General features: G+C 37.6%; 1 protein-coding gene across 2 annotated transcripts in view; it reads right to left on the reverse strand.

The window, feature by feature from the left end:
- GRM5 (glutamate metabotropic receptor 5) overlaps positions 1 to 19155 on the reverse strand; it is a 597259-nt gene that overhangs the window by 357215 nt on the left and 220889 nt on the right. For both annotated transcript variants that reach the window (XM_043876471.1, XM_043876463.1), the window contains exon 3: positions 15494 to 15743. In XM_043876471.1, coding sequence (XP_043732406.1) covers positions 15494 to 15743 — 250 coding nt within the window. The remainder of the gene's footprint in view (positions 1 to 15493; positions 15744 to 19155) is intronic.

A 19155-nucleotide genomic window follows, 5' to 3' on the forward strand; every position in this document is an offset into this window, starting at 1 on the left:
AACTCATTAAGTTAAACATACTGAATGTGAGCAATTTTTCATAGATCCCTCGATAAAGCTAAAAATCATAGAATTAAATAATTTTTTGCTTACTTAAACCTTAAGCTGCAGAAGCACGGGATTATATTGGTCATTTCTGCTACATTATATTTAGTGTATAGTGGTGGGGAAGATTCCCTGCAGGAGGAAATGGCAACCTGATCCAGTATTCTTGCCTGGAAAACTCCAAGGACAGGGGAGCCTGGAGGGCTACAGCCCATGGGGTTGCAAAGAGTTGGACACAACGCAGCATATGCATTCACACCTATAATGTATTACCAAATAAACAGTTGTTGAAAAAATAAATGAAAATATCTTTTCTAAAAGTAAGGGCAGCCAGTAACTCTGCACATTCGTGGGTATATGTACAGATAATTGTCTGTTTATGTATTTATTTATCCATTTATTTAATTTCATTTTGGACCTTTGAAACTTTCATTAAAGCTTTCTAAGGGCCTATAAGCCTGCATTTGGTAGCCACTATTCTAGTGTTTATTTGGGTGGCTGATGTCCAATTTGGCCATCTGGACATATTTTTACTGATGACTATCATGCATTTACTGAACAAGGAGGATTAAATGGAATAATGTGTATAAAAGCATTTGTAATCTGTACAGCACCACAGAAATATAAAGTATTAGCATTGCTGTGGTATGATATTGCCTCAAAATGCACAGTAGTAAAGTCTAAGCTAAAAAAAAGAAAAGAAACTTCCTGTGTACTTAGAAATTAAGATTATGTAGCATTTTTAGAAATGAAATTTTCCCACAGGAGTTTCCACCACTGTCTTTTTTCAATTGTTTTGCCACATAAACTAGCTTACTATAGAAACTGCAAAAATATAAAAATGGAATTGTCAAGCTATAACCATCTCTTGAGATTACCGCAGTAAACGTAGATACATCTTTAAAAGTTTTGGGGCATATCATGTAAACTAAGATCCTGTTACAGAGAACAAAATGCTTTTCTGTAATGAATTAAAAAAATAATAATAATGCTCTTTTTCTCAGGCTGAGTGATTTGTACAATTGTCAACTGTCTTTTTTTTTAAATTATTTGTTTGGAATATGAAAATTCTTAATACTAAAAACACAGTGTCAGTCGTTCAGTCACATCTGACTCTTTTGTGACCCCATGGACTGACTGTAGCCTGTGTCTGCTATGTCCATGGGATTGTCCCGGCAAGAATGCAGGAATGGGTATCCATTCGCTTCTCCTGGGGATCTTCCTGACCCAGGGATTGAACCCGGGTCTGCTGCATTACAGGCAGATTCTTTGCCATCTGAGCCACCAGGGAAGACCAAAAACACAGAAACAGCAAATTCAGCATTTTATGCAGGTAACTTAATCAGTGACCTATTAGCAACATCACTCATCTCTACCTTAGTTCAGTCACTCTTTCCTAGGGCCACCTCTTGGGCCATGACCTGGACACTGCTCCACACCAGCATTGTTACATTTTCATACCCTAATCTTCAAAGACTCACACGATTCATCTCCACACACATCCTCATATTTCATGGAGATCTCTAGAACTCTTAATTTTTAACTTTCTCTTAAATGTATCAGCCCCCTCTTCCTAGCTAAGGCTTGTTTGGGGACAAAGGAAGAGTCAGATGGTCAAAGAGAGTTTGGGTGAGATGAGGATGGTGAAAACAAGAGAACTAGCTGAACTTTTCTGAGACCATAAAATTACACATTTGTTTGGGGATATGAAACTTGTTTCTTCTCCCAGCTCCACTATCTATGATTTCAGCTCATTCAGGATTTTAGCTTGGAAAACGTTTTTTTAAAAATCTTGCCTGCCAACATAGGGGTTAAAGGTTTTCCAGCTGCTTAAGATAATTTTGTTAAGCGCTTATTATGTACCAAGTATTTTTCCAGGGACAGACGAGAGAGCAACAAACAGATAAAACTTCCTGGAGTTTGTCTTCTAGCACAGACTATAGTGACAATAAATTGAGTGAATAAGAGAATTACATAGTGCATTAGAAGGTAATGTGTATTGCTGACAAATATAAAGTGGGTAGGGAGTAAGAAGTGTGGGTGGGAGTGCATGTTTCACGTTTAAAGGTAGTGTTTCAGGAAGTGTCATTGAGAAGGTGATGTGTGAGTGAAGACTTCATGATAAAGAATCCAGTGAGGAGGTACCTGCAGGAAGATTGTTTCAGGCTATGGAAATAGTAAACGCACCAGCCCTTAGGTGGAAATGGGACTACAATTTTTTGAGAAGACCACTGTGGCTGGACGGTAGTGAGAGAGGAGAGGGGCAATAGGACACGGGTGGGAGGGGGAAGTAATATACTTGGGAGTCCAGCAAAATATTATAAAGATTGCCTTTCATTTTAAATGAAATGGCAGGTCAGGTTAATGGATTTCTGAAGCAGGAGCAGGGGTAAACGTGCATGTTTAGATTGCCACCTTAAGCCAGAATCAAATTAATTTTTAAAAGAATTCCTGGTGATAGAGCAAATTATAAACACACCACTGAAGCTTTTAACTTCATATCCAATTTTATTTATTCTTGTTTGAGTTTGTGTGTGTGTGTGTGTATGTGTGTATTTGGATCTGAAGATGTGAACACCCAGCGTGACTAAAATAACAATGTAAGAAGAAAACAAAATAAGCAAATATGCTAAGGACAAAAATAGAATATTTCATTCTAAGTAGTAAAATAATGAACTAATCTCATTAAAATCAAGTACAGAAGGGATACTTATTATCACTGTAATTACAAAACAATGTCTTAGAGATTTTAGTCAATGTCATAGATTCAGGAAATGGCATAATTAGTATAAGTAAAGGAGAGGAAGTGACTCAGCTAATTTGCCTTGATAAAATTATTGCATATCTACAAAATCCAAAACTTCTGGAAAAAGCTATAAATAATTAAAAAGGAACTTGAATGATAAAAACATTAAGTTGCTGTTCTCTATACTAGCAATAGCTAGCTAGAAATTTAAAAATATGCTAAGAAAAACTACAAAGCAGAGTAATAATTGAAAAAACACACAATCTTTATAAAGCAGTCTATCTTTACGGAAAGATGCAAATATGTGAGTAAAACACATTTCCAATTTTTGGATTGAACATTTAATATCATTAAATTTCAATTTTCTAAAATTAGTACTTAGAAAACTAATTTTATAATTAGAAAATAAAGTTGTCTTTATAGACAAAAATATTTTAATAAAATAATAAAATTATAGAGATAAGAATAATTAGGGTGACATACCTTACCAGTTATTAAAGTATTTTAGAGAGACAGGGTAATTAAAACACTATGCTTCTATCATTAGAAAAACCAAATAAAACAATGGCATCAAAAAAAGACTCTAAAATTACATACTGGTATACAGAATATGTAGTTTTTAAAATGTAAAATTTAATATATGAAATATTGTTATTTCAATGTGAAAGGACTATTTATTTAATAAATTATCCACTCCAGTATTCATGTCAGAAAAAGCCCATGGACAGAAGGGCCCGGTGGGCTAAAGTCCATGGGGTCACAAACAGTTGAACATGACCAACTATGCATGCATGCATGATGGTTGATGCAGGCACATCTTTCTTACAGAAAATAATTTTGGCTTTCCCCTTTATGAATTTAATTTAAAAATTTCTGGTTGGATTAGATGAATAAAGGTAAAAAACAAACAATACTCTCCTGGTTTCAGAGATCAAGGAAAGAATTCCAGAAGCTATAAATAAACCATATTTAATGATGGATACAAAAACAAATTGCAAAGTTTAACATAATCAGAGTCAAAATCCCCCTACATTGGAGGGAAATATGTATGTCAATGATTATAAGACCAAGAAGAAATGTGAGACGAAAACAGCCAAATTATTCATGTTGGTTACAGGCTGGGGCTGGGGTGGAGGAAAAGAAGGGAGTGAGGTAGGGTGAGAAGGAAGATGTAAGGGAAAAAAAAGAAATACTGGAAAAACAGGAAAATAAGTACTAGTGTAATGTCTACTTACAAGTCTACTTACTACTACACGTTAAGATCAATGGCCGCATTTCAAAGCCTCAAATTTGAAAAAGTAAATGAAATAAAAACAGATATTTGGTTTTGAGACTGGATTTCAGAAAATATTCAGAAAGGGTGAATTTTTAATCCGTCATCAGTCCATGACAGCAAATGAAAGGAACAAACATAACTAGACTAGAAAGACTAACATTTATACCCAAACAGTATATTCCTTGTTAAATTTATTTTAGATAAAGTTAAATAATTCAAAACCGAGTGGATATTCAAAGGAGGTATTTCCAATGCACTGTATATTCCAATTGCTTTGGACATTGTGTTTCAAGATAGTCAGGAAAACTCCTTTGTTCTTGGTCTCCTCTCCACTGTTTGTTTTTGTTTGTTTGTTTTTAATTGGAGTTATGATTGCTTTACAACGTTGTGTTAGTTTTTGCTAGACAGTGAAGTGAATAAGCAATATCTTGACTCAACCAACAGTTCTATAATTTTCTGATCCCATGACCCAGCAGCCGCCATTAAACCTCAAGGAGAATTGAAAAGGAAGTGGAATGTATGTAGAAATCATGAGTGCTGCTGAATAAATATCCAAAGCCTAAGTCTTAACAAGCTGTGTAAGTAAGGAAAGCCAGATTCACAAAGAAAAGAAAAGAAAAGAAACCCTGTAGATCAGGGGTCAATGAATTTTTTTGCAAAGGGCCAGACAGTAAATATTTTAAGCTTTATGATACATACAGTCTCTGTTGCAATTACTCAACTGTATTATTGTAGCTCCAAAACAGTCATAGACATTGTATAAATGAGTGTGGCAGTTTTTCAATAAAACTTTATTTACAAAAATAGGAGGAGAGCTGGATTTAGCCTATGGCCCTTAGCTTGCCAGCCACTGGTTTAGAATGATTTATCACAGTGTCCTCCAATTAATAGAAACATGTACACAAGATGGTCACTCTACCAAAACATTTTAATCTTCTGGAAAACACTGGAAGAACAAATGAATTTCTACCTGGTTTCACCACAGAATAACATTTTATGTTTGCCTTCATTTCTGCACAGATGTTTGATCATTCTTATAAACAACTTTAAACTTTTCTCTTTCTTGAAAGCTAAATTTTACTAGAGTGTTTTCCTAATAAGTTGTGCATGGAAAAATAGTCATGCAGATTGAACAGCCCATCTCAGTTCAGTTCAGTTGCTCAGTAGTGTCTGACTCTTTGTGACCCCATGGACCGCAGCACATCAGGCCTCCCTGTCCATCACCAACTCCTGGAACTTGTTCAAGCTCATGTCCATCGAGTCAGTGATGCTATCCAACCATCTCATCCTGTCGTCCCCTTCTCCTCCCGCCCTCAATCTTTCCCAGCATCAGGGTCTTTTCAAATGAGTCAGCTCTTCGCATCAGGTGGCCAAAGTATTGGAGTTTCAGCTTTAACATCAGTCCTTCCAATGAAAACCCAGGACTGATCTCATTTAGGATGGACTGGTTGGATCTCCTGGGAGTCCAAGGGAACAACCCATCTAATCATTGAATTTTTCTCATTTACAGAAGGTTGGATTGCTCCAGGCTTTATTTACCTTACTTAAAAAAAGAAATCTTTCTTTTAGAATCATCTTTAATTGCTATTATTTTTTATTAAAGATGGAGAAAAATATTTTATACCATATGGGTCAAATATATATTGACATTAACGATTAGCAAAGATCTAGATAGTTTAGCACAGTGATTAAGCAAACAGTGCCCTCTCTGCCACTTCATGCCTTGTGATTTTGAGAAAATTCGTTGTCTGTGTTGCAGTTTCTTCAGCAATAAACTGATGTTAATAACAATAACTTTTAAATTGGAATGTTATGAAAAGTCAACAAACACATGAAAACCAACCGCTTAGAACAGTGTTTGCTACACAAAGAACATCCCATAAAGAGCTATTATTACCATCCAATTATTTTAAAAATTCATCTAAACAAAATTTTAGAAGAGCAATCAGCCTTAAAGCTACCAGACCCCTTCAGGATGCAGGTGCTTCCAGAGCACAAGCCCAAGCACTGAAAGCCTTTGAAGACATCGGTTAGTTTCATCTCTCACAGAAGAATTCTTCTCTGTGGAATAATACAAAGACCTTCTGTTCTCCTTCTGGGCATTTCCACTTGTCAGATTGATAGCACCTCACAAAACAATTGGTTTCATTTAAATTTCAGATGGTGACATTGATGAGACAAGGAATGTCTCTGAGCATCATAGTTTTCATTTGAAAGCAAGGTTAATATTATCTATCTGCTTCAGAAGGAGAATAAATCTCATTCTTTACACTTCAAAAAGGACTATTTCAGAGGACCTCCTCACTCGGCAGGGGTTAAAAAAAAAAAACACACATGGAATGAAGACATGCAGATTTTCTCCTCTATTACTCTCTCTTCTGCTCAAGAGAATGTCTGACATCTCTTTGGAGAGACTGGACCAAGTGCTGACCACTCAGTCTCTTTGCTGTGGAAGCAAACCATCCCTCTGAATCTTAGTGTTTTCCTACTGTCATCCTTAAGGCCGCTTCTGAAGGAGGGAAGGTCTGTGTGGTCCAGCCGCGCCAGGCCTCAGGGCGGTGTTTCTTTGTTGTCCCGTCACTCAGTCATGTCTGACTCTGAGACCCCCTGGCCTGCAGCTCACCAAGCTTCCCTGTCCTTCGCTACCTAGGAGGGAGGTCTGGTCCACCACAGACCTAAGACTTGGTCTCTAGTTAGCTAAGAGACACTAATCTCCTCGACTTGCTCCTCTTGGTTTTTAATTTGAGATCAAGGCTGTTGTTCAATCAAGCTTTAAAACCCTAACAGAGAGAACTCAGTACAATACTTGGTGTGACCATACACGTACAAATGTTAAATCTGTGGTTCTTTTCAGAACATGTCTTCATTACAGTATAACCAATCTTCTATCATTTATAACAAATGGAGTAAGAAAATGTAAAGATAATATATAAAACCACTTATCAAAAGTACAGTTTTCCTTTTTCTCCAATCTCTAGTGACAACTCCTCAGATCACTGGCACAAAACCCTCCTAACACACACTCTCTCTCTCCCTCTCCTTGTATCTGAATTTACAAAGGAAAGAGGGGATACTAAACGAGTTTCCTATTTTCAAACTTTTAAACATACCTACCTTTCCCCTGACATAAATTCTTTCCGTTCCAAATCTGGAGCTGACCTTCTCAGCTTCCGCCCTCCACCTACACTGTAAATGTCACTCATTTCCACATTTTTAGGGACTTGATACTATAAACTGTCCCCCCATTTATTATATCATCCTATTCTACCTGGATCCTAAAGTTAAACAACCCATTAAGAAAAATCTCTGTGACAGGCCTCTGTATGCAATATACAAATTGCAAGAGTCATAGAAGAAAAATGTGAAAAAAAATAGCTAAAGTATAAAGTTTGGTATTGTTCCAAATGCTGTAAGTAAAGTCAAATTAATTACAAGAGGGAAAATATCTGTTGCACATGTCAATAATCTACTTTTGTTAATTTATAAAGAACTTTTATATAAACCAATAACAAAAAATAAACCAAAAAAAATGGACTTGGTGCATGATTAGGTAGCTTGTAGAAAATATAAATATATATTACCTATTGAGTAAAATATGAAAGATGTACAATCTCATTCATAATTAAGGAATTAGGAATTAAAACATTATGATGCTAAGTTTCAGGTATAACATTAGTAAACACCAAAACATTTAATAATACCCTGTGTTGCTACAGATGTGAAAATAAGTGCTTTTAATTGTATAGCTTGTTTAAAATACTTTTCAGGATCATAAACTACAGTTTTGGAGAAAAAGTAAAATATTATGTTAAAAACCTCTCTCTTGACCTCATTTTGTCTCAATGTACAGTTCCATCATTCTTCATTCCTTAGTTTCACTTTCCAGAGCAGAGGCTTATATGCTTTGGGTTTGTTTTCTCACCTCCTACTCACTTCTTAGCTACTTCATTCTGATTGTTTTTATTTCTCCATTCACTCAACGCTTGCTAAACCCTCAATTACTTCCACTTCAGAAAAGGTCCTCTCAAAATTATTTGCACTTGTCTCCTAGAATCATTTGGCACTGGTGGCCTCTGCTTTGAACATGCTCTTCCACGGGTCACAGCACTGTCTGGGTTTTCCTCCCCAAAATCTGAATTTGCTTTTTCTCTATCTCCTTTATTGAGTTCATCTTTCTTCCAATCATTCAATGTTGAGATCCCTCAAAGACAATTTCTCATCCTTTCTGTTTTAATTCTACATATCCACATCTTCCATTAATAAAGCTAAATTTTTCAGATGCATTGCTTATTTTTATTTACAGCCTCTGTATCTCTTTTGGGGTTTCCCAGGTGGTGCCAGTGGTAAAGAATCTGCCTGCCAATGTAGGAGATGCAAGATACATGTGGTTTCAAGCCCTGGGTCGGGAAGATCCCCTGGAGTATGAAATAGCACCCCGTTCCAGTATTCTTGTGTGGAGAATTCCATTTGCAGAGGAGCCTAGCTGGCTACAGGCCATGGGGCCACAAACAGTCAGAAATGACTGAGTGACTGAGTACACATATTTCTCTTTTGAGCTCCAGATTTACAAGTTATTTTGCTTTCTTGGCTATTTCTATGTTTGAAATGCACATTAGGTCAACTTATCCAAACTGAACTCATGATCTGCTCTCTACCTCATACCTGGTTCTTATCCAATTGTCTTCATCTCAATAAAGGTAACATCATCTATCTTGTTATACACTTAATAATCTAGAAATCAGCAAGTGAAGAACTAAAGAGCCTCTTGGTGAAAGTTAAAGAGGAGAGTGCAAAAGCTGGCTTAAAACTCAACATTTAGAAAACTAAGATCATGGCATTTGGTCCCATCACTTCATGGCAAATAGATGGGGAAACAATGGAAACAGTGAGAGTTTATTTTCTTGGGCTCCAAAATCATTGCAGATGGTGACTGCAGCCATGAAATTAAAACACACTTGCTCCTTGGAAGAAAAGCTATGACCAACCTAGACAGTATATTAAAAAGCAGAGACATTACTTTGCCAACAAAGGACCATCTAGTCAAGGCTATGGTTTTTCCAGTAGGCACATATGGATGTGAGAGTTGAACCATAAAAAAAGCTGAGTGCCAAAGAATTGATGCTTTTGAACTGTGGTGTTGGAGAAGACTCTTGAGAGTCCTTAGACTGCAAGGAGATCCAACCAGTCCATCCTAAAGGAAATCAGTCCTGAATATTCATTGGAAGCACTGATGCTGAAGGTGAAACTCCAGTACTTTGGCCACCTGATGCGAAACACTGACTCATTGGAAAAAACCCTGATGCTGGGAAAGATTGAAGGCAGGAGGAGAAGGGGACTACAGAGAATGAGATGGTTGGATGGTATCACTGACTCGATGAACATGAGTTTGAGCAAGCTCCGGGAGTTGATGATGGACAGGGAAGCCTGGCGTGCTGCAGTCCATGGGGTCACAAAGAATCAGACATGACTAAGCAACTGAACTGAACATAGAAAACACCCTTGACATCTCCCTACACTCCTTATTATCCAACACTTTAGCAGCTCCTACATATTTTTTCAACTTCATTGAGTTGTGCATGATATACAAAAAGTTGCACATATTGGATGTATACATCTTGGTGAGCTTGGACACAGACATATATTCCTGATGCTATCATCACAAACAAGGTAATATGCACATTTTAATTAGTAAGGAGGGCATGGTCTATTGCTTTTTCATCACCCACACTGCCATAGTCCTTAATAGTGTAATTTTCATTAGAGATACTGTTCATCTATATGCATCTGACTTCATCTAATTCATAAGCCATATCCTGGGATTATCTTTAGAAAACAACACCTATCATATTCTCACACTCCTAAAAAAAAAGCCTTCTCCAATGATGGAATAAATATCAAAATACTACAAGGCTGAAAATACTGTCTCCTAGGTCACTCTCCAAATTTCTTCACACATACTCAGTGCTCAACCCCTATGGTTCAGAGAGTTTTTCATATGATCTGAGGCATGTGCATGTAAACAACAAGCTGTTTATATAGACTGAACATAATGTAATTCGCCTGGTCTTTCCAACTCAAATGAAGATAAGTAGCACCAGGCAAAGCAGGACCTAGTTTGGCTGACTTTACTTGCATTACAATTTCATCACAAAGTTTACAACAAGTTTTAAGGCATTTAAATTTACTAGGTTTATTTAATTTTAAGAGGATAACCTAAAACAACAAAAACAAAGCCAAATCAAATTAGATTGAAGTTATCATGTGCTGTGTTTAGTCACTCAGTCTTGTTTGATTCTTTGCGATCCCATGGACTGTAACCCTCCAGGCTCCTCTGTCCATTGGGATTCTCTAGGCAAGAATACTGAAGTGGGTGGCCATGCCCTTCTCCAGGGGATCTTTCCAACCCAGGGATCAAACCCAGGTCTCCAGCATTGCAGGTGGATTCTTTACTGTCTGAGCCACCCATAACCAGGGAAGTTATCATAAATATATAAACACTTCTGTTGCTAAAAGACTTCTCTCTTTGTGATACTTAGAACAGCCACTAGGATAAACTAGTGTGACCTTGTCCAGTCATTTAACTACACTGAGTAATCAATTGTCCATCAACAGATGAATGTTTAAAGAAGATTTAAACACACACATACACAATGAAATATTATACATAAAAATAATGAAATAATGCCATTGGCAGCAACATAGATGGATCTAGAGATTATTTAAGCAAAGTCTACAAGTAGCAAATACTGGAGAAAGTGTAGAGAAAAGTGAACCCTCCTACACTGTTGGTGGGAATGTAGTTGGTGCAGCAATTATGGAAAGCTGTTTGGAGCTTCCTCAGAAAATTGAAATTAGAGTTGCCATATAATCCAGCAATCCAACTCCTGGGTATATATCTGGATAAAACTGAAATTCATAAAGATACATGCACCCCTATGTCCACAGCAGAGCTATTTACAATGGACAAAACATGGAAACAACTTAACTGTCAGTCAACAGATGAATGGTTTAAGAAGATGTGGTATACACACACACACAATGGAGTACTACTCACACATAAAAAAGAATGTAATAAAAAGTCTAAAGTGAAAAAAAAAAAAAAGCATGTAATGATGCCACTGGCAGCAACATAGATGGACTTAGAGATTATCACCCTAAGTGAGGCAAGTTAGAAAAAGGAAGACAAACACCATATGATATTGCACATATGTTCAATCAAAAATGAGACACAAATAAACTCATCTGTGAAACAGACTCACAGACACAGAGAACAGATACCTGATTTCCAAGAGGCAGGAGAAGAAGGGAAGGATAAAGTGGGAGTCTGGGGTTAGCAGATGCAAACTAGTACACAGAGGATGAATAAATGACTATATTCAAATCCTGAGATAAACCAAAATGGAAAAAAATATGGAAAAAGTATATATATATATAACTGAATAATTTTGCTCTACAGCAGAAATTAACACAACATTGTAAATCAACTATACTTCAATTAAAAATAAATAAAAGCTAAAAACAGTAGCTTGAAATCAATAACCTCTGGGGGAAAAAAACACTGGTAATAATTCCAATGAGTCTTGAAACTTAAGTACATTTCCTCCTGTGTCCTGGTAATAATCAAATTCTTAATTCAAATAGCTAAATAGTTTTAGTTAATCATAGACAAGGTAAAACAATCTTTAAATTATTAATTTGTTGAAAATTGGTCCTTATTTCCAAGTTAACATTTAGGTTTTACAGGTTGTGAATAATACATCTCAAACAATATTTTCCCAAGTCAAGATCTAAAATACTGTATCCATTCTAGAAAAATAAGCCCCTTTGTTTCGGTTCAGATTACTGATCTCATCCTGCTGTCAAGGCTAAGGTGTTTAGTGAGACTATTTCCGGGACCCAGACAGGACATTTTTCTTGGCAATGAGACAACAGATTACCCAGAGCTCAAACGAGAAGACCCAGTGGCCAGGTCCATATCACTCTAACATTCTACAGATGAGCAGCACAGATGGTGAGATATATTGATTGATGAGGTTGTCTTGGAGGCAGAGTTATCTTAGACATGCCTAACATTTTAGTTGAATGACCTATTAAACAGGCCTGTCCCAAGGCAGCTGGATAGATTTTTAAGTAACTATAGTGGGTAAATGTGGAGCCCTGTAGGAAGTTCTGAATATAGTCTTTTCTCTTAATTTTGACTTCTTGTATCTAAGATCCATTTAAGTTTGAGTTGGGAGTAAGGGAAGGAAGGAGCATACAGAGAGACCAGGGAAGTACATACAAACAAAATTACCTTAAAATACCAGGAGTTACAGGGTGAGCTGGATGGGAGTTTTTAGGAGGGAACATTAATATAAAAATGCTAACTTCCATTGGAATCATCTAGAGTAGTTGGTTTTTTTTTTTTTTTTCCCCCCTACACCAAGGATCTATGAAGAACCAGGAATCTGCTATTAATTTATAACTTTTCCCCTTTCCTATTCTATAGGTGACAGGAGAAAAAAGTACAAGATTTTAAGTCAAGGTAATTGGGTTCCTGTGGGACTTTGACCATGTCATTCGAACACTTGGGTTATTCATTTCCGCATTTATAAAATGAGAGTGAATAGGTGATCTAAATTCTCTTTGTTGTTGTTTGTTGTTGGAAGTAGTAGAACACAGTGCTAACTGCTCAGTCTCTAGAGTTACACAGGCATTTGAAATTCTGCCTTATTATTACTATAACTTGGTATTGAGTCTTAAAATCCTTGTCTATAAAATGGAGATGAGAATGGTATTCATCAGGCAAGTTGTTCTTAGATTTTTTTCACAGCAGTTATTAACTTCTATCTTACTCATCATCTTGAAGGTCCACAAGGGTAGTGATTATTGTCTATTTTGTTCACTAATATAGTCCAAGCATCTTAACAGATACTATGTCTTAGTGCTTTCATCATGTCTGACTCCTTGCAAACCCGTGGACTGTGGACTGTAGCCCTCCAGGCTCCTCTGTCCATGGGATTCTCCAGGCAAGAATAGTGGAGTGGGTTGCCATTTCCTTCTCCAGGGGATCTTCTAGACCCAGGGATCAAACCTGGGTCTCCTGTAATGCATGCAGATTCTTTACCATCTGAGCTATAGGGAAGTCCCTAGCAACTTAATATTTGTCAAATTAATAATTAAATGAAACAATGCATTTAAATGGTTAGTGAAGAAACTGGCATACAGCAGTTGATAAATGATCCTATAAATGGTCCTTATAAATGGTCAGGACCCAAAGTGCCTTTTCACTATGAAAAAATAGGGATGGAGGAAGTAGAGATTTCCAAGGGAAGATGAAGGGGCCTAAGGATCAAACTGTGGTTTCCAGATATTTGAAAGAGTATATACAGCATATTACTTTCAAAGAGAAGAACACGATCCAAGATGTAGAAACTATAGAGAGATACTTCTAAAATTCAGAGAAAGGAAGACTTTTCTAACAGAATCGCTCAAAGATGAACTGGTGCTCAGGTAAATGTTGTATTATTATTAGCCAGTCAATGAGAGAACTAAGAAATCTAGTTAAGGCTATGAATTTATTATTTCATGAATGAAATGATTTGAAAAAAACTTATCAACAGCACATACAAATAAATTTTAAAATATACAAAATATTGAATTTTGGCCTTTGATACTATTGGCAAAAAAAAAATATAGATGGAAAAGGGCAAATATAGTACTTACCAACCTATTTTTCTTGGGTACATGTGATCAAAATACATTTGTTTGTTGACATAGCATATGGCTGATAAGCAAGTGCTTCGGATTTGTCTTATTTATGTTGGGAAAGCAGCAGACAGGAGCTGCAGAATCCCTTGTCTGTCTCCCTCCCATAAAGAAAAACAGGACTGTTTAAAGCCAGCTTCTTTCTTGTTCTTTTCATTCCACTGGTAACTCTGTACTTTGGAACATCAGAATATTGGCAGTGAGGACGTTCCTGGATTGTGTGAAACTAACTGATGCATCACTCTTTCCAACAAGGGATGATTTTAAACAAAACGTATGACACCGATGAGAAAGGAATCTCACTCATATCATTTTTATGAAGGATGGTTGGCCTCATATAAAACAGTCCCATCAATCTATTGCCATCAGCTTGGACAGAAAAGAATTAGGTACATAAACTGGCTGTCATAAAATGTAGCCAAGCAGGAGCTAAGTCTCATCACAGAAGGTCAGTTAAGCATTCGGAAAACAAAGGAAGCATGTTTTCTTTAATGAGCCATCAAAAGCTAATAACAAGTTAGCTGGCTTTTAATTTGGACAGTGACACAAAGAAAGATGGAGTGGTCCTGAAGGTTGTCTCTCTTCTTTAAATTGGCTACCTAGCGAGAAAAAGGTATACCTTTTTAAAGGTATGAAATGGTGAACTGTGTTCACCTTTTCAAACTACGGTGTTGACTTGGAATGTGATGGCTAACTTTATGTGACATCTTGATTGGGCCATAGGGTGCTGAAACATTTGGCCAAACATTATTCTGTCTACAAGGAACTTTCTAGATGAGATTAATACTTGTATGGGTAGACTGAGTAATGAAGCTTCTTGTCTAAGTTGGGTGGGCCTCAGCCAATCAATGGAAAATGTGAAAAAGGTTGAGTCAGAGGGAACTCCTCCTTCAAGACTGCTTGAGTTGGGATATTAGTCTTTTCTGGACTTCAGACTGAAACTGAAGCATTTGATTTTCTTGAGAATCACACCTGCCAGGTTTTGGACCAGAGCCGTGACTTTGATTCCCCTGGGTATCTCTTCTCACAGATATACATTGTTGTTTTGGTTTCTTTGCAGAACACTAACTAATATACTGATTCAACAAGATCAGGAGGAAACGAGATGAGTTGTGCCAATCAAGTATATCATCCAGATAATTAAAGTCAGTCTCTGTAGAAGTTCATCTTCTAGAAACTCATCTGGTAACAATGTGAGTGATCAGGCAATGTGTTAACACTTGCAAAATAAAATAATGGGCCAAATTACCAACGCCTTAAAATTAGTTCTAAAAGCAATTCCTCCCATTCCAGCCCCAAATTCTAAAATGCTGCGTTATAAAACAAGCTTACACAGCCATTCTTAGAATCAGTTTCAGAAGAGACTGCAGAAAGTTTGACATGTGTTTACTTACCAAGGGGGATTATGCAAGTTATTTTAAAAGCCTTCTCATTTCCTTACAATTCTTTTTTGAGGACTTAAGGATTCCTCATTTCCATATGTTGATTTCTGCTGTTATCAGTCATCAGTACAGGGCCTATCTACTTATTTTCCGTGATTATTTCCGGGCTCTAGTGTTTAGGATTTTTAAGCTCTACTTGCACTACAACAGATTAAGCTTCCAAAGCAAAAGTTACCCTCTGAAGCTGCCAAGTCCCTGAGGTTTTCACCTGCAGGTGGACTGTCTCCTGGCACTTACCTGCCCAGAAGCAGGAACTCTCCGGCCAGCCCCAGGCGCCGCATGGCCATCAGCAGCCCTCTCACGGTCATGCCCTCGCAGAAACAGGCCACCACCCGCGCCTTGGGCAAGTGGCTCGTGAGCTTCTTGAGCAGTTTATCGAAGCTCTGCTCCCCCGCATTGCTATAGATTTTGTAAGAATGAGCGATGCAAATCCCTTCCTTGGCGGACATATCTTTGAAAGCTTCCATCCCACTTTCTCCATAGTTGCCTGTAGGGAGACAGAAGCAGAGGAGAGAGTGTTGGAGTCACTGGGCAGAGCTGGATTGCGGTGGGGCTGGGAGTGTGCAGGTGGCCTGGGAGGGTTGGATTTGGAACTTGAAGACATGCATGAGATTCTGTTCTTTCACTGATTTGCTTATTTGGACAATATACAGTCAAACTACAGTAGGCATACACCCATTGATCTTTTAAAACTTTTCCGCTGAGAGAATATTACAGACAATACCTGAAATCTGGCTCCTCCTTTGATTCCAAGAAGTTTATATTCTATTGTGAGATGATAGAGAATATTTACTTGCTGTTTTTTCATTCTGTCTCACTTTCTCATCTCTGTTTCTCATTAGATGATCCTCTCACCCCACTGATTCAGATTTTTATGTTTAAAGCCATAATATACAAATGCAAAACATATACTTTAAGTAGAATAGATGTACAAATATCTTACTATTATTATACAGACTATTATCCATATATTTTATTACTAATCATAATAGTTTATGGTTTTATTGCAAGTGAAAATTCCAGATCCTTGATTGAGATTTTAGTCTTGTCACAGATAAAAGTATAAGTGAAGTTTTATACACCACTGGAAAGTTACTGATATGGGGGGAATAATTTCAAAGTATTTAGCAAAGTTCTGGGGTTAAGGACTGATGGTGATCTTTTAAAATTACAGAACATAGGGATCAATATTGATGACCACTTATCAGCCAGGAAGTGTATGAAGATATATGTGACCTCCTATAACTTTCAGAATAACATATTTAGACATATATTAGGACCTCCTTCCACAGATAAGAAAACAGATGAGGCAGTTAGGTTTACAGTTGCCCAGAGTTACTATCCCCAGGAAGTGGAAAGCTGCATTCCATTCACAGATCTAAGACTGAAGATTCTACCCCCTCCACTCTTCTACCATTGACTTTTAGGAGACTCAGAAGCCCAATTATATCTGCATTTCTCTTTCCAATTTAAAGGTCATGATGCTTCAATTTTAGATATTTTTGGAGCCTTTTGAGGCCCCATAAATCATGACAGGTTCATTTTTTGAGTTTTCAAAAGATAAGGTGGGGAAGGGTGATTAATTTGAAAAATACAGGAGACAGTTACAAGACAACCAAGCTGTGGGACCAAGCTGTGGGATGGAAATGGCCTAGCAATCAGGAGATAGAATTTCACCAGGAGGGGTAGATCTCAAAGGAATAAATGAGTACAAGTCATTCAACTGCATACATTTCACTATAAGATGATAAGAAAGATAACTCATAAATAACTATGCCCTGTAACATTTTGATGTATAGAAAGTTAGTTCATACATTTGAGCTCAATGCTCCTTACATGAATTCTGTGATAAAGGTACTAATGTTATAGCCACACGTTCCGGGAAACAAACTCACTCAGAAGGACAATGCCGATAGTGGAGTGTGGTTTATTACACCGGCGGGCCCAAGGCAGAGTCGCCTCTTAGCCAAGGACCCCAACCAGCATTTGTGAAAATCTTTTATACCCCATGTGTACATGTCCAAACCCACCACCCTTGAGAATTTTCCTTGAGACTTACATAAACAAAGGAAGGGTAAATACAACTACAATAACCCCATCATTCATGTGTTATGTGTTCAAACAGTTAATAATCAATAAGCCCACAGTTACATTCCAAACAGTTAATAATCAATAAGCCCGTGGTCACATTCCAACCAGTTAATAATCGATAAACCTGTGATTACATTCCGATAGATATGGAGAAAATTTATGAACTGTCCGGAGGCAGGGGTGATTAGGGTATGTTTCCTCTTAGGCGATGAGTAACCTGGATGTGATCTTCAAGATTCCCCTGCCCAGTGGGGGTCTTATCCTTCCATTGTCGTTCCCATAGGCGCTAAGCACAGAGTTCAGAGTCCACTGGAGAGGTGGCCACGCACGACCAGCATGGACAGGCCTGAGATGGAGTCCAGGCCCTATGAATTCCTTCTTCACTATTATCTGCCTTTTGCAGCTGATGCAACTGAAGTTTGCAATTAGCAGGTAGATGGCCGAGTCTGGGTTTGAACACCTATCATCTCCCACCTAGCCCTATGTGTGCTCTATCATAGCATGGGTGCCTTGCTGCAAATAAGAGCCTCAGACGTTGAGGGTGGGTTTTTGTGTAGCTTCATCCTCATGAACCAATTGTAAAGGAAAAGCAGAACTAGTCCCTTTATAGCAGCTTGAGCCCCAGCCAAGAAACACCAGCAGGCCATCTGCATGTTTCCTTCAGAATTAAAGCAAGAAGGAGCCTCGCTGATGATGGCAGGTAGGCAATTTAGTCATTTTTCAATTAACAACGTTTAAAGGGCTCTTCCTGAAAAATGTGCCCAGGGGGCTACATTATTAGTCTTACTAACCTGAGTAATCTGTTTTCCTCCGATCAATTTTAGCCAACTCTACTTTTCAATTGACTGTCTTGCACTTGATGGTTCTATTAATGCTGGAACATTTGCAAAAATAATTTGATATTAGTGCATAATGATTGTGATGGCAATAATGAAAATTCTCAATATATTTATAGTTAAATAGAAAAAATACCTTTACAAAGTAACAATCTTTAGCACTCCTTCTAACAGCCTTGTTTAAACATTGTGTGTTTATACAGTAAGTTATATAGAAGCAGCTTGTAATAGAGAACTTTGTTATTAGGTCTGGGTTCTAGTTTAGCTTTTATTGTCTCTAAGTCTCAGTTTTATCACCTGAAAATCATAGATAACACTGCCTAATATATGGGTTTTTGTATATCATAATTTATGAATGTGAAATATCTTATGGGCTTCTTTGCTGGCTCTCAGTGGTAAAGAATCCGTCTGCCACACAGGAGACGCTGGTTCTATCCCTGGGTTGGAAATATCCCCTGGAGAAGGAAATGGCAACCCACTTTAGTATTCTTTCCTGGGAAATCCCATGGACAGAGGAGATCAGCAGGCCACAGTCCAGAGGGTTACAAAAGAGCAGGACGTGACTTAACGACTAAACAACAACAAAATATCTTATAGGCAGCCTGAACCTAATAACACTTCATGTGTGCTGAGTCGCTTCAGTCACGTCTGACTCTTTCAGACCCTATGGACTGCATCCTGCCAGGCTCCCCTGTCCATGGGGATTCTCCAGGCAAGGATACCGGAGTGGGTTGCCATCTCTTCCTCCAGGGGATCTTCCCGACTCAGAGATCAAACCCGTGTCTCTTGTGACTCCTACACTGCAGGCAGATTCTTTACCCTGAAGCACCAGGGAAGCTCCAATAATTGCATACACTGGGGTTATAAAGAATATTCTAGTATAGTTAAGAGGCTCTCTCTTGGAGCAATGAAAATAAATCAAGGAGCAAATGGCATTAATCCTGAATATTAAACTAAAAAATAAGCTTAACT

The sequence above is a fragment of the Cervus elaphus genome, chromosome 2 (assembly GCF_910594005.1).
Source record: "Cervus elaphus chromosome 2, mCerEla1.1, whole genome shotgun sequence".
Lineage (NCBI taxonomy): Eukaryota > Metazoa > Chordata > Mammalia > Artiodactyla > Cervidae > Cervus > Cervus elaphus.